General features: G+C 42.3%; 1 protein-coding gene across 3 annotated transcripts in view; it reads left to right on the top strand.

Annotated features, from left to right (window-relative positions):
* FBLN1 (fibulin 1) overlaps positions 1-15,857 on the top strand; it is a 108,329-nt gene that overhangs the window by 59,979 nt on the left and 32,493 nt on the right. For all 3 annotated transcript variants that reach the window (XM_089680765.1, XM_089680764.1, XM_089680766.1), the window contains exons 11-14: positions 3,309-3,434; positions 5,640-5,759; positions 7,918-8,049; positions 9,719-9,842. In XM_089680765.1, the coding sequence (XP_089536891.1) occupies positions 3,309-3,434; positions 5,640-5,759; positions 7,918-8,049; positions 9,719-9,842 (502 nt within the window). The remainder of the gene's footprint in view (positions 1-3,308; positions 3,435-5,639; positions 5,760-7,917; positions 8,050-9,718; positions 9,843-15,857) is intronic.

The following is a 15,857-nucleotide window of genomic DNA, read 5'->3' as shown; positions in this document are numbered from 1 at the left end:
GTCGTCCAATCATCCTGGGCTGGAATACCTGTTCACAGGTGCCAGAAGTTGGTTGACTCCGTGCAACACAGATGTACAGCAGTTCTCAGAAACAGTGCTTATACAACTAAATATTCATTAAGTGATTCAAAGGAAAGAAAAACTTCAAACATTTTTCAGTTTATATAGTGAATGTTTGAGTTTGTAAAGAAGAATACAAACACTGCTATTTTTTTGAACAGTCTAATATTCACTTTTCTTCAATTTTGTTAGAGGAACAACACAAATTTGATATATTTTCTTCAGGTTTTGATTTGGAATAGAATGTGTAGTGTTCCCAATGCATTTGTGTGTATGGAAATAAAAGCTATTAGAAGGATTTTGAGCTTTATTCACTTTTTTCAACACACTGCTATTATTTTGAACACAACTGTAAATATGAATATGAGCAAAACAGACACCGGAAATTACATCCAGAAATGCTGATGCTCAAAAATCAGTGTGCAGGAAGGCCTAAAGCTGAACTATATGGTACATCCAAAACTGGAGTTTTCAGAAAGACATCTGCCAGCCACATGGCACTGTATCAGTTAAAGATGAACTCCAGGCAAACAGCTAAACTGATTGACTTCTTGTGCTGCCTCTCCCAGTCTGAGCTATGCTGTACAGGGATTGCAAGAGGCTGACATGACATCATATTCATATACTAACACTGTGTGGATAAGAAAAAAAAATAATGGTGTTTTAATGAATATAGAGCTGCGTTAATTTGTGGTTTTTATATCTAACTGGGGTTCAACGTTAAAGTAGAAATAGGGTACCAGTGATTTTTTTTTTGCTCACATTTTCCTAAAGCCCATCTTTTTGTTCCAGTGACAGCAAAATAAGAGGGGAATAGGCAACACCAGAATAGGAAGTCATATACAGCAACAAACCTCTGACAGAGGTTCTACTATTTCCCAAAATGGTTTCCGGTTTGCTGTCTTTGTTCCAGTTGTAGATTTCAATTGACACGCTGATGACAAGACAGGAAATGAGGGAAAATCTCCCCAGTGGACACATAACCCCCTTGGGTTTGAACTATTTCCTACCCTACTCAAAGCTAAAAAAACATATTTGGCTGGGATTGGGTTTCATAAGTCAAATGTAGGCATTTGATTTAAGGGTTAAATTGAGGTTAACGTGGTTGTAAAGGCTGGAGGTTTTTTACCTTCATACATTCTATGGATGAAGGTAAAAATCCTTCTGTGTGCAGCAGCTCCCCCAGCCCCCCCCAATACTTACCCAAGCCGCATCGCGATCCAGTGATGTGAGTGACAGCCTTGGCTGACCCGGGTATCTGCCACCTCATTGGCTGAGACAGCAAGCGAGAGCCATTGGCTCCCTCTGCTGTCAATCACAGACAGTCAGCCAATGAGCAGAGGGGGAGGGGGGACAAGCCACGGCGCTGTATGTGAATGGACACACAGAGCAGCGGGTGCCCCCATAGCAAGCTGTTTGCTGTAGGCACACCTGACAGACAGGAGGAGCCAGGAGAGCCTGCGGGGTCCCGAGAAGAGAAGGATCGAGGCTGCTTTGTGCAAAACCACTGCACACAGTAGGTAAGTATAGACATGTTTGTTATTTTACAAAAAAAAAAAGAATTAACCTTTAGAATCAGATTAAATGTCATTTAAGCCTGGTATACTCTATAAACTTTTTCATTCAAACCAGCAGGCTGAATGAAAAAAACCTGACAGATCGCTGTACTAATAGGCGATGTTAGTACAGTGATCTCCCCCACTGGCTATTGGGTTCCCCCCCCCCACCAGATCACATAAATCAGTACTCGCAGGCATTGGCTGCAAGTGCTGATTGGATGCTGATCGGCTGCTGGTTTCCAAGCATGCTTGTTCAATAGAAGCCGGTTGTGAGATCGACTTCTGTTGGACAGGCAGCTGTACACATGGATTGAAAGTCGGACACTTTCTACTGTAATGACAATTTTGCCTGATATTCAGCCTGTTTGTATGTATGAGGCTTAAGTGACAATTATATCTTTTAGGAGTCCTACATTTTTAAATTTTCAGGTGTGACAAATTCATTATCCAGATGTGGTGGGTGTGTAACACATCCAAGAAATCACTATGGGGTTTATTTACTAATGCTGGTTCACTCAGAATCTGGTGCAGCTGTGCATGGTAGCCAATCAGCTTCTAACTTCAGTTTGTTCAGTAAGGCTGGCCATACACTATACAATTTTCTGTCCAATTTCTGCCCAATTTTCTTTAGATTTAACTTCAACTATGTAATGCAAGGGCCTGCCTAATTGGATACAATTGAAAGTGTTGTTTAGGTTTGACCTCATATTATATGGTTTTTGGTAAATCTAAAGCAAAATTCCCAAGAAAACTGTATAATGTATGGCCAGCCTTAAGCTTTAGCAATAAAACCTGAAAGCTGATTGGTTTCCATGCAGAAGTGCATAAGATTCTGAGTGAACCAGCTTTAGTAAATAAAGCCCTGTGTGCCTAAACTATGTGAGACAACATTTCTCTGGTCCAGAAGCAACCTAGCCAATGTTCAGAAGCCAAAAATGAATGAGCAATGCTGTAACTGCTGCAAAATAGATGTTAGAAAAGTGCTGCCAATCTGAACTGATCAGATATTTATGGCAGAACTGCACTGCAGATCCAGTTTAAGATAAGGTCTTGGATGTTAAGCATCACATAATTGAAGTTTTTGTGATTGGGTGGATTTTGTTTCTCATTTCTGAAGATACGTACACTATACTGCCAAATGTTTGTGGACACCTGACCATTACACCTATATGAGCTTGTTGGACCATTCCAGAACCATGGTCGACAATATGGAGTATATTCCCTTTGTGGTTGTAACAGCCTCTATTCTTCTGAGGAGACTTTCCATAGGTTTTTGGGGTGTGATTGTGGGAATTTTGTGAGGTCAGGACTGATGTTGGATGGGAAAACCTGGCTTACAATTGTTGTTCCAAGTCATCCCAAAGGTGTTCAGAAAAAAGTTGGGGTCAGGGCTCTGTGCAGGACACTCGAGTTCCTCCACACCAAATCAAGTCCTTGTGGATCTGGCTTTTTGCACCTGAGCTCATTCATTTTGGAGGAGTGTACACATAATTTTTGCCATACAGAAAGGTACCAAGTAAATGAAGTAATCATATTTTATTGCACTCCATACAGTGTCCCTAGTGGAAACTGAACTAAGCCTTGCCAGACAGGAATTATTCACCAAGTCACCTTGCTGTTAACTTTAGTGGGGTGGCGGCACATGTCCTGAAATTACATTTTTGTTCATTGCACTACTTTTATCTCCAGATATTAATGAGTGCCGTGGCTACTCCGGCCGTATCTGTGCCCACAAGTGTGAAAACACCGCCGGCTCGTTCTATTGCGGCTGCACAACTGGATTCAGGTTGGCTGTCGATGGCAGAAACTGTGAAGGTAAGACAAGTGTACATTATAGGATTCATAACTCCTCAGGAAGAGAAAACTATAATGTTCACTCTGCCATAAGGATATTAGAAGTCAATGAGACATTATGGGCCATAAAAGAGCAGAAGGCTGGCTAGTTCCAGGAACTTTAATTGGCGGCAGTCGTAGACAATCAATATTGCAGAGCTAGATCTACTGCTGGTGGGAAAATCTCTCCTTAAGAGGGCTTGATCCTTTACAATTCTGTGTAGAACAGCGGTGGAAACCTTAAAGAGGTGGAGATTTACCCGAACAACATGGGAGAAGTTAAAGATCACAGGGCACAGTGTCGCCTCCTCACACCTGATTTAAACCTCTGATTGCCATGCTACCATATCAACACCGTAGTGTGCAACATAACACCTCCTCACCACCTGTCAAACACTCTCAGATCACTTTTCAGAGCAGCAGCTGTGTCTGCTGCACTTGTGAATGAGCCCTTAGTTGCATTCGGCAGCAATACCCTTAGGGAACGTTCACACATAAAATTACGGGATCATAAAGCCCTGTGGTTGAGTCACGGTTTTACCACCCCCAATCCCTACCACCCTATAGCTGCTGAGGCAGCAGCCAAAGGTATACACATGCCACAGCAGGAATTAAACCCCCTGTTGCTTTTGGTTGGTGCTACTGTCTGCCACTCGCAACCCATTCAAGTAAATGCGGCCACTGTGAAAGCACCCCGCAATTGTATGCTTCTGTGGGGTCCAAGGGGTTAAAGTAGGTAGTGAGAAAGCAACACAACGCTGCCTGCTTTAACCCCTTGTTCGCTGTGCTGCACAAGGTTGCAGGGCACTTGCAGAGCGGCCTCATTCATTGAGTGGGTCATGCTTGGCAGGTGCTACACCCACCAACCATGACAGGGCATATAGCACTTGCTGTGGCTGTGACATGTGTACACCCCTGGCCACTGCAGCTAAAGGTAGTGCAGTTGGGGCAGGGGTGGTAAAAACACATTTTAACTATGGAGTTTTACCAACCCCAAACTGAAAAAGTAAATGAACCCTTACTGTTCTGAGCCCCTTTTAAGACTGATTTCACACTGATGTGCTGTGGTTCATCTGCACCATGGGTGCAGCGCAGTGCATCTGCGGATTTTTTAGGTTAGCTGTGATTTGCCATAGACTTCTATTATATCCTGCAGGTGTGATGCACGTTCTGAAAGTGCCCCAAAACTCTTGCATGTAGGAGGATATAATAGAAGTCTATGGCTAAGCGCAGCAAATCTGCAGGAAAGCACCAGGTGCACTGCACTGCACCCGCGGTATGGGTAAACAGCAGCGCATCAGTGTGAAGACAGTCCTATACTATTATGCCCAGTATATTGCTTCACACTGACCTGAAGATCTCTTCTTTCCTGCTGCTGGTACCACTCTGGAGACCGCTAGCTGGAATAAGAGGTGGAGTGCAGTTGGTATGGCTCCACATGGGACAGGAGCCAGCACTACAGAGGAGGCATCGGCTTATGCAACTCTTGCTCCTTACTACAGGTCCAACTTTGCAAGTAGTCCCTCTGCACTGCACTCTTTTGATGCTCTGGAATGGTAGGTCAGCGAGCCCAGACTTCCATCTACCAGTCACCTGACCACGATCTACTAGTAGATTGAGATCTACAGGTTTCTGACTCCCCGGTGCAGAAGGAGGAATGTACCAAGAGGGTATTGCTCTCAGCATCTGTACAGAAATGTGGCTTGTTCCAGTGATCCAGTGGTTTTTAGGTATCTCCATGTCACCAGCGAGACACCTGGCAGCCCTTGGCTACACTAAGGCTGGCCATACACTATACAACCTGATTGTACACTCTTTGTATACATACATAGAACAGTACAAGGAACAGTTTTATATACAATCAAATTTTTTACAGATTTACAATAAAATACAGTTGGAGGATCGATAAGTTTGTTCGATGCAGCATACTCTTAATGATGATATCCAATTATCTACTTTCTTACAATCTGATCAGTTTTGCTCAAAATCAATCGATGACACAGTACTTACCTTTTAATAATTCATAGATCCAATCACATTTTGCACTGCATCGTTGATAAGGTTGTTATGAGACACCCTGCACTGTTTTCAAAGGGCTGACTAGCCTGAAACAAAGGGATGGATTGTGCAATAAGTACAGCATATGTGTATGTTGATAACTAAGTGTGATTGGTCATTGCCCTTTAGATGTGGATGAATGCGCCAGCAACCCTTGCAGTCAGGAATGTGCCAACGTCTACGGTTCATACCAGTGTTACTGCCGCCGGGGCTATCAATTGAGTGATGTGGACGGGATCACCTGTGAAGGTAAGATACTGAGTTATAAGATGGCAAAAAGATTTAGGGAAGCTGTGCAGAGAATTATGGGAGGAAATTCTTAAGCACCTTACCTCAGTCTATTTGCCCCCCTCTCATAAGACTCAATTTTTCATTTTTCTGTGGGGCTTATAGAACACCAGCTTTCTTGCATGCCATTGGAATTGTAGAATCTGTACTTCTTAAGGCAATGAAGAACCAACCATATGGATAACCACATTGAGTGCATTCACTGGAGAAAGACCACTGCTGTTGTACACCATGACAGATGAATCCAATAGTTCCAGAGAAAAACAGTGGGAAATGTTATGATAAAAATACCTCACTAGGAGGTGTACCTTTTTTAGGATAAGACAAATGGTGGATAGTGAGAAACAAGCCAGTGGCTTGGTAAGATAGCCTGGGTCCGGATGGATGGCCTGTCCACTCTGATAGTGATGGTCTGATGGTGGGATTCGCCTGTCAGTGCAGGGACCACGTGATCGCGGCGTCCCGGGATGACGTCACCGCGGTCTTTTCAAGTCGACCATCTCTATCAGAGTGGACAGGCCATCCATCCGGACCCAGGCTATCTTACCAAGCCACTGGCTTGTTTCCACCATTTGTCTTATCCTAATAAAGGCACACCTCCTAGTGAGGTATTTTTATCATATTATTTCCCACAGCGCTGTTTTCCTCTGGAACCATTGGAATTGTAGAGACTCCCCAGAAGGTGTTAAGTGCAGGGCGACCTGATGTACCTCCTTTGGTGTTGTCCAAACTAGTAATATACTGGGAAGCAGTAATCCTTAAACTTAATAGAGTAGTACAGTATATGGTATTTCCATTCGTAATCACCCACTTTCTTGGATATTTGGATACCCCCAACCTTTCACTCACCACTTCCTACCTGTTAGCTAGGTGTCTCATCACACAGCGGAAGCAAAAAAATGTTACATCACTTTCTCTTTGAACATGAAGTATGTCATCACTTTCACACCTGCAAATCAAGTAATGTTTCTATTTTTTTGTCTAATCGCTGTACATCTAGCATCTCCCCTAATAACCAATCTGTCTCAGCTTAGTTGATGTCAATTAAGTTCGTAGACCTGACACTATCTTCAATTCTCTCACAAACATTACTGAGCTGAGGGCTTTAAATTACTTAAAGTGCATCTAAAGCCATAAAGCCAACTTTTTTAAAAATTTTGGATAGAGCAGTTTTTTATTGCTTAAAAAATAAAGATCAGTGAGCGCACTTAATAAAAGCAGCTATGCACAAAAGGTAACCAAATAAAACCTTATAAAACTCATAAAATCACAGTACAGCACTAAAAAATTCTCAGTATAAATGACTCAATAATAACTGGTAAAAGTACTGTATAAATATCTCAATAATATATGATAAGAAGTTCATAAAATAAATATATAATGAAAGTTCATAAGGTGACAATATGTGCTCTTAAGGTGTCAACTCCAACGATACTTCAGTGCTTGTGTAAATGGGTGTAGTAAGATTGCGCACTCACCAGATGCGCAATAGAAATGTGCATATAATCAGAGGTCCTCTTAAGGAAAACAGGCTAAGCCGGGTGCTGAATTATCTTTCCTCTGAATGGTGAGCGGCACAGCAGAGAACTCCAGGGCACTACTTCAATCCAAACAGCCAGAGGTTCCCTTTAAAGGGATGGATGGGTGTTGCAGCCTGACTTTGCAGGGAATCCCGTCTCTGGATACTGGGATGGATCTTACTGGTTTGACGGGCGCTGAAATTCAATTATTCCACAAGGGAGCCAGACAAAAAAGTGCCCATAGTGTAGTAGGTAGGTAATTGAAGAATTTATTATAGGGTATGGTTCCCCTCAAATAAGTAGAAAACTGGGTTAAAATGGTGATTAAGAGTAAAACACACATAGGACTGACCGTCCAGGATTAAAGATGGCTCCTGGACCTCCACGAGGCTCTGGCGGCGTGACGACACGGCGTAATTGGCTCCTCCTAGGAGGAAGTGTCCCGATGACCATTGTCTCCAGCATAACAGCCAAGCAACTAGTAAGATAATGAGCAATGGCAGCATCCTCTTGTTACAAGTTTACTTTAAGCCTAGCATACTATGAGGTTGATCCAGCATTTTGTTTTAACTTATACACTATTGTCATTGTCATTCCAGATATTGATGAATGCGCTTTGCCAACTGGTGGCCATATTTGTTCATACCGCTGCAATAATATTCCTGGTAGCTTCCGTTGTACCTGCCCTCTCACCGGATACACGCTAGCGCCCAATGGTCGCAACTGTCAAGGTAAATATTTTCCTGTATTACTAGTTGTAGCCACTAGATGGAATATTGCTTACAGAGTTTGTATTGAATTGTACAAAGCAGAAATTAGGCTATAATAAAATACTCAAAAAACTTACCTTTCTCTGTATTATGTATAGTAGACATTTTATCTTAAACGTATGATAAGGAATTTGGTTCTAAAGTTGCAGCAGGAAAAAATGGTATCGCACACATATAAAGCTAGTTAACCTTTAATTCTCTGATTGCTTAACCACTTGCCCCCCTTCGTGACCCAGAGGATTTGCCCCCCTTCGTGGCCAGGCCATTTTTTGCATTGCGGCGCTACGTTACTTTAACTGACAATTGTGTGGTCATGCAATGCTGCACCCAAATGATATTTACGTATTTTTTTTCCAACGAATTGTGCTTTGTGTCGGTGGTATTGGATCGCCTGTGCATTTTTTATTTTTTGCGCTATAAATAAAAAAGCCAACAATTTTGAGAAAAAAAACAATATTTTTGAATTTTTGCTATTAAACATGTCCAGTAAAAAAAATTAAAAAATCAAATTTCGTCATAAATTTACGACAAAATGTATTCTGCTTCATGTCTTTGCTAAAAAAAAGTTCCAATATGTTTAAATTAATTGGTTTACGTGAATGTTATAGCATTTACAAATGGCGGTATAGATACTAAAATTTTTTAAATTTTTTTTACTAGTAATGGCAGTAATCAGCGACTTATAGCGGGACTGCGGCGGGCATTCTGACACTGGGGGGAACTGACTTGGTGTCACTGACATCCCCAGTGACACCAATACAGTTATCAGTGCTAAAAAAACCACTGACACTGTACTAATGACGCTGGGCAGAAAGGGGTTAACATGAGGGGCGATCAAAGGGTTAACTGTGTGCTGGAGGTGCTTTACTAGGGAGCGGTGTGTTGGTGCTTCAATGTAAGCACAGCCATCCAGAGCAGTGTGCCCAAGCCGACAGAGAGGACTGTAAACAAAGCAGTCCTCCTCTCCGTTGGAGATGCTCGGTAATCACTGGGCATCCGCGGGGAATCACCAACTGGGACCCGGTGATTGACAGAATGGTGGCGTGGGTAGGGCGCGCGTGCACTTGCGAGCGCTCTCTGCCCGGAAATACAAAATCACCTATATCTAAGTGATTTTGCACACCTCTGCCGACCTGTAGCAGTATATCTGCAATAGGGCAGTCGGGAAGTGGTTAAAGACTGTCTAAAACTACATGGCCTTCTTAGACTACCCTGCCCCAAAAGGTGGCAACGCTGTAGTGATTCCACTACAGAACAAACAATGTTGTCACTCTGGAAGATCAACAGATCTAATAGCTGGATCAACAGGATCAAACTAGAGGGACTCAAAAAAGCAAAAACTGCTGTGCTAGTACTAGTAACAGTTTGCCCAATATATTAATTTTTTAAATTATTTTGACGAAAGTTCCACTTTAAGCTTATTTTTACATTAACTTATAAAGATATAGAGAACCTGTGTGTATGTATACTGTGTATGTATACTGTGTATGTATACTGTGTATGTTTTCATGTTGATTTCCCCAGCAGGCGGTGTCCAGGGAGCAAAGTAATCTTGTATAGTCACTTTATTTGTAATTATTGAGCTGAACTGCGTGTGATAACTTCCTGTGATATTGTCTTTATTTCCCAGATGTGGATGAATGTGTGACAGGAACCCACAACTGCACCGGAACTGAGACCTGTTTCAACATTCAGGGAGGGTTCAGGTGCTTGTCATTTGAATGCCCCAAGAATTACCGCAAAACCACTGAATCGTAAGTAAAGCCTAATTTAACTTCTTTACATTAACCACTTGCCCTTCAGAGGATTTACCCCACTTCCTGACTAGGCCATTTTTTGCGATACGGTGCTGCGGTACTTTAACTGACAATTGCGCGATCATGCAACGCTGCACCAAAATTAAATTTAAGACCTTTTTTTCCCACAAACAGAGCTTTCTTTTGGTGGTATTTGATCGCCTCTGCTTTTTTTTTTGGCTATAAACAAAAAAGACAGACAATTTTGATAAAAAAACAATATTTTTTGACTTTTTGCTATTAAACATGTCCAGTAAAAAAATTTTAAAAGTCAAATTTTGTCATAAATTTAGGCCAAAATGTATTCTGCTACATGTCTTTGCTAAAAAAAAACCCAATATGTGTAAATTTATTGGTTTACGTGAAAGTTATAGTGTCTACAAATGGAATTTTTTTTTTTACCAGTAATGGCGGCGATCAGCGACTTACAGCGGGACTGCGGTGGGCATTCTGACACTGGGGGGGAACTGGCTGTCACTGACATCCCCAGTGACACCAATTCAGTGATCAGTGCTAATAAAAAGCACTGACACTGTACTAATGACACTGGGCAGGAAGGGGTTAACATCTGGGGTGATAAAAGGGTTAACTGTGTGCAGTGTGCTGTTTTACTGTGTGCTGTGTGTGTGCTTTAAACTGTGAGCACACTGCTTTGTATGGCTCTGCTACGCAGAGCCATACAAAGCAGTGTGCTAGAGTTGACAGGGGAGAGATCTGTATTGTTTACATGCGCATCTCTCCCCCATTGGTGATACTCGACGATTGTCGGGTGCCAGTGGGGAATCATCGGCCCGGTGATCAACAGCTGAGGTCACCAATGGCAGCACGGGTAGGGCGCGCGCTCGGCACATGCACCTTCTACCCAGAAATGCACAATAACATATATATATACATGATTTTGCGCAGCCATGCCACCCTGTAGCAGAATTTCTGCTATTGCCTGGCACAAAAGCAGTTAAAATATGTTGATAGCCGATGTCTAATTTTGAATAGAGCAGGAATGGTTAGAAGACCTGGCAGGTTTATATTGTTGTCTTTGTCTCCGTTGGGGAGATTCACTCTTTCCATTTGTCCTGGTGACAACTGTCACTGAGAACATGATGGGAATTGCATAAATGTATAGTTGTCAGTTGTAAACCACAGAAGTCTACCCTTCCTTTCTGTATCCAAATCACAACAAAAAAAAAACCTTTCCCTGTAAGAACACTTGATGTGAGAGGTCTGCTGTTACTGATTTGGTTTTCAGCCTCTGGTATAGGAGGTGCTGGGACAGTGTTTTGAAACAGCAGTGAAGTCAGCGGCTGCCACAAGTCCATGCTGGCAAACACACTGAAACTACAGGCTTTCAGTCACAGCCGGGCTTAGTACAAAAACTGAAATGATCAGTTCCTGGAATTTAGACCTTTCATAGCAGCAGCTTGTAGTAGATATGTGACATCATGGTGGTCTGGAGCAAACATGTGATGTTATGGTGGTCTGGATGAGGCATGTGATGTCATGTTGGTCTGTGGCAGGCATGGGACGTAATGGCGATCTGTAGTAGGCATGTGATGTCGTCATGGCAGTCTGTGGCACGCAGTTAGTGTCACGGCACGTCCTTTTGTTATGGAGGTCAGGGCAGAGCTAATGCAGCAGTGCCCAGTCTCCTTCTGACCACTGATTTAGTAATCCATTTCTGGATGATTTCAAAAGCACTACCTGAAGAAGGAATATACTTAACATTCTGTCAGCCTGTGTCTCGAAACACCATTGCAATGCTGCCCCCCACTCACCCCACCACAAGGATCACCCTAGCCAAATTCCTAAATTCCTCTTTTCTCCATCACACACCATGGTTCCTCCTGCCGACTCAAACATCCTGTAGTGACGTATAAGATGTCAGGAAGAACTACGGCATGTGGCAGGAGTGTTGAATACTTGTGGCAACTGGAAAGCATTGTGGAGGTGTTTGAAGACATGGGTCACCAGAAAGTTAAAGTGTTACTCAACCCAGGACCCTTCATTCACTATATCTGGTCTCCCACAGTACACACAACATGGAAGTGCAATTATTGTAGTAAATATAAACTGCTAAATACATATTCTCATCAGCAGTTAGAGCAGTCTTGTGAATTCTATCAGTGTTCAGCAGAGCACTGGCTAAAGCATGTAGGGAAAGTTTTCTTTCTGCTCTAGGAGGATGCAGAACACCTGACTTTTGAATGGACAGTGATTGGCCCTGTGCTAATCACATACACTTTCCCAAGAAAAAAAAAACATCTCTAGCAATACACACCAAACAGAGCACGTGTAGAGTGTCTCCACACGATATGTCTTATCAGGGGATAAGAGGAGGACATTGGGAGGAGGGGAGGATCACAGAAGTCAGGATCAAACAGCATTTTTCCACAATGCAGAAGATTAACCCCTTAGGTTCCACAGTGAATATATCAAGCATGCTTTACTGCATATACAGACTGATTTTACTCTTGTGGGTTTAGTAACACTTTAAGTATACAGTAGAGCTCCTTTTACAGGGTCCCCATTGTGTATAACTGATCCTGTGGTGCCACTTTATTATGATTTAAATATTAATCATAGGATTCCTGGCCACATTTTTATGGTTTCTATACACTGACAGTGAATTCAGAATGTGAGTGAGTAGTACTTGTGTTCACTTCAAACATCCAATCATTCAAAGCAGACATTTTGTTTTAATTCTTAACACCTGATCAGGGGCGGACTGACAACTCATGGGACCCCCGGGCAATAGGGGATCATGGGGCCCCTGTGTCCTTGCCCAAACTCAAAGAAGCCTATGAAAAAGGCACCAGGGGCATCTCATGGGGCCCCCTACTGTCCCCGGGCCCTAGTTTCCAAATGGTCAGTCCGCCCCTGCACCTGATTGGATGTTTGGAAGATTAGGTTTCTTTTCTATTGAAATGCAATGCTGTTCCAGTGCCAGGGCTTGAATGCAAAAAGCAGCATTTGATAAAAAAAAAGCAGCACTGGCCTTCTTTGCCTGCAATTAAAACTATTTATGACATAATTTGTATATTGTTGGTTGCACATTATTTAAAAATCCTTGCATAGCTTTGCCTATAAAAGATATTAGCCATTTTGATCACTGAAGCCATGTTTAGCATATCTGTGGGAAAGTCAAGGACTTTACTGCTTTCCATTGAACTAAGAAGTGGTATATTTGTGTAGAATGGTTTGATCAACAAAATGGCTGCCCCAGTTTGCTGATATCTGTAGTACATTATTAAGATTTTTTTTCTCTGTGAGATGGTACAATTTGAATCCTAATGGCAGAAATACACTGTAAGAAAATCGACCGATCGGTCGTTGGTCGAAATCGTGGCCCACATTAACCAATTGAAAAAATCGTTCATCGAGCAATACATAGTGCTGGCGTCTTCTGTACAAGTGGAAGTGATGCAATGTGCGTGTGACCTTGTAGCCACACCCTTCAGCCCAGAACGAGCGTTCAACGCCCTGCCGCCCAGAACAAGCAATTGGACATAAATCCTTGGAATTAATTAGATTAAATTGGATTTATGGATCCTTGGACATTTGGACATAATTGGAATAAACTGGATTTATAGATCCTTGGACATAAACATCTGGGTCATCTTCTGTTTCCGCTCATGCGTGATAGCGCTCGATAGATTTTTTTGGACGACCATCAAACCACCGCATAGAAAATCTGTTGTTCGCATGCAAAACAACAAATGTTTTCACTGTTGTTCAACCAGATTTTTTCGTTCACAATATCGTTATCGATTATAACATCCTGCTCATCAACAAAGAGAAAATCAGTCGATCATTTGATCAACACAATTTTTTGTACGATTTTCTTACCGTGTATTCTTGGCTTAAGTCTCAGACTTATCCTGAGACCTATGCTCACCCTGAAAGACCAGAAATGAGTCAGTAACATGGCTACTGAACAATAAAATGCTTGCTGAATACCTTGGCAGGGCTGTGAATTTCTGTCATTTGGTAGTTCAGGAAGAGCTGATTTGCAGAAAGCTGCCTGTTCCTGCGTTATGTGTGTAATTCAATGTATTAGTGTGGATTGTTAATTTGCTTGGCGTGTTGGTGGGGTTGCTCCCGCATTAACATTCAATTGATCGTACAGTTTTAAAGGCCTGCTGACAAGTCAGGTTATAGGAATATCCAAAAACCTAAACAATCTAATGAATGAATTAGTATAACTTTTACATATATTCCTGTAAACTGGACTTGTGGAGCACAAGTTGCCTATACACAGAACCGGAGAGCCATTTTAAAATCCAAGGTAATATTGGAGTCTGTGAGATCACTAGTGACATCACCGAGGTCCTTTATTTATTAAAATTGGGTTCTGAAAGGCGATGTTTTAAAAGATTTCAATTTTACATACTGATTCAAGGGAAAAAAAATCAAAATCTGTTTTAATTTTGAAGATAACAGTTACAGTTTGACTTTTTTATGCAAACAAGACCCAGTGATGTCACTAGTTCTTAGCCAATTAGCTGGCTGCATTTCCTTTCATAGAATTACTACCTTCAATTTATTCAGGTGCCAGGTACTGCTTAAAGGGGAACTCAAGATAATATTAGCACTTAAACCATGATGAATTATCCTCAAGACCAGTGGTCTCCAAACTGTGGCCCGGGAGTCAGATGTGGCCCCTTGCTTGCCTTTATCTGGCCCTTTCCTCCTCCTAATACAAGACACTCTTCCTCCCACTGACACCAAAAGTGGGGCATAATTCCTGCTACTGACATAACCAACAGACACTATTCCACCTACTGACACCAACCACGGGGTACTATTTCTCCCACTGACACCAACCATGGGACACTGTTCCTCTCACCACACCAACAACGGGGCACTATTCCTCCCACTGACACCAACCACGGGGTACTATTTCTCCCACTGACACCAACCATGGGACACTGTTCCTCTCACCACACCAACAACGGGGCACTATTCCTCCCACTGACACCAACAACAGGGCACTATTCTTCCTACTGACACCAATGATGGGGCACTTTTTCTCATACTGACACCAACAATGGTGTGCTATTCCTCCCCCTAATACCAAAGATGCTTTGTCTACTCCCACTGATGTCAGGATCATTTCTACTCCCAATGGCCATAGTCCGGCCCCCCTAAAGTCTGAAGGCCAGTAAACTGGCCCTTTGTTCAGAAAGTGTGGAGACCCCTGCTCAAGACCATTGAGGGCCATCCTAAGGCTGGCCATACACTATACAATTTTCTGTCCAATTTCCTTTAGATTTACCTTCAACTATGTAGCAAGGTCCTGCCTAATTGGATAAAATTGAAAGTGTTGTTAGGTTTGACCTCCTATTATATGGTTTTTGGTAAATCTAAACCACAAATCTCAAGAAAATTGTATAATGTATGGCCAGCCTAACATGGGACAATTCCCTTGCAGTTGGTAACCATCAGTGTAGTAATAAAACAGAACAAGATTCATTAGAAAAGTGTTAAAAATGCAAGTCATAGGAGGGTAGTAACAGCACAATGCACTCTGTCCTGGTCACAGGCAATATGGAACGCTGAGCTACACCCCTTCTGGGTATTGAGTCACAGGACACAGGGGACATTTTTCAAGGCTGGAAACTCCTCTTCATCAGCTTCAGACTGGGACTGTTCACTATTCCTGGTGTTGACAGGTTCATTTGATTAGAGACCTGACAGGGTCTCTTTAACCAAATGCGTGTCAACCATTAACCAACAGTCTGAGTGGGCCCTAACACTTGACTAGTTGTCCTTTGTAACACCATTATCCTTTCCTTCAGTTTTATATAAAAATAATGGCAAAACCAACAGTGTTCCTCTAAATTTTTAGTTTCTTAATTAGGTTTAAAAAAACAACTTGTCTAGGGTTTCCCTTTAAGACCACTCCTGAAAACTTTGCACCACCCAGTCTGTTATCTCTCTTACTCAGCTGACACGCTTGCTTCATGCGCACTAATT

Source organism: Staurois parvus, unplaced genomic scaffold (assembly GCF_062004578.1).
Source record: "Staurois parvus isolate SC_StPar_1 unplaced genomic scaffold, SC_StPar_1.0 ptg000249l, whole genome shotgun sequence".
In the NCBI taxonomy this organism is placed as follows: domain Eukaryota; kingdom Metazoa; phylum Chordata; class Amphibia; order Anura; family Ranidae; genus Staurois; species Staurois parvus.
The sequence above is the reverse complement of the archived record's forward strand: the minus strand, read 5'-3'. Positions and strand labels throughout refer to the sequence as shown.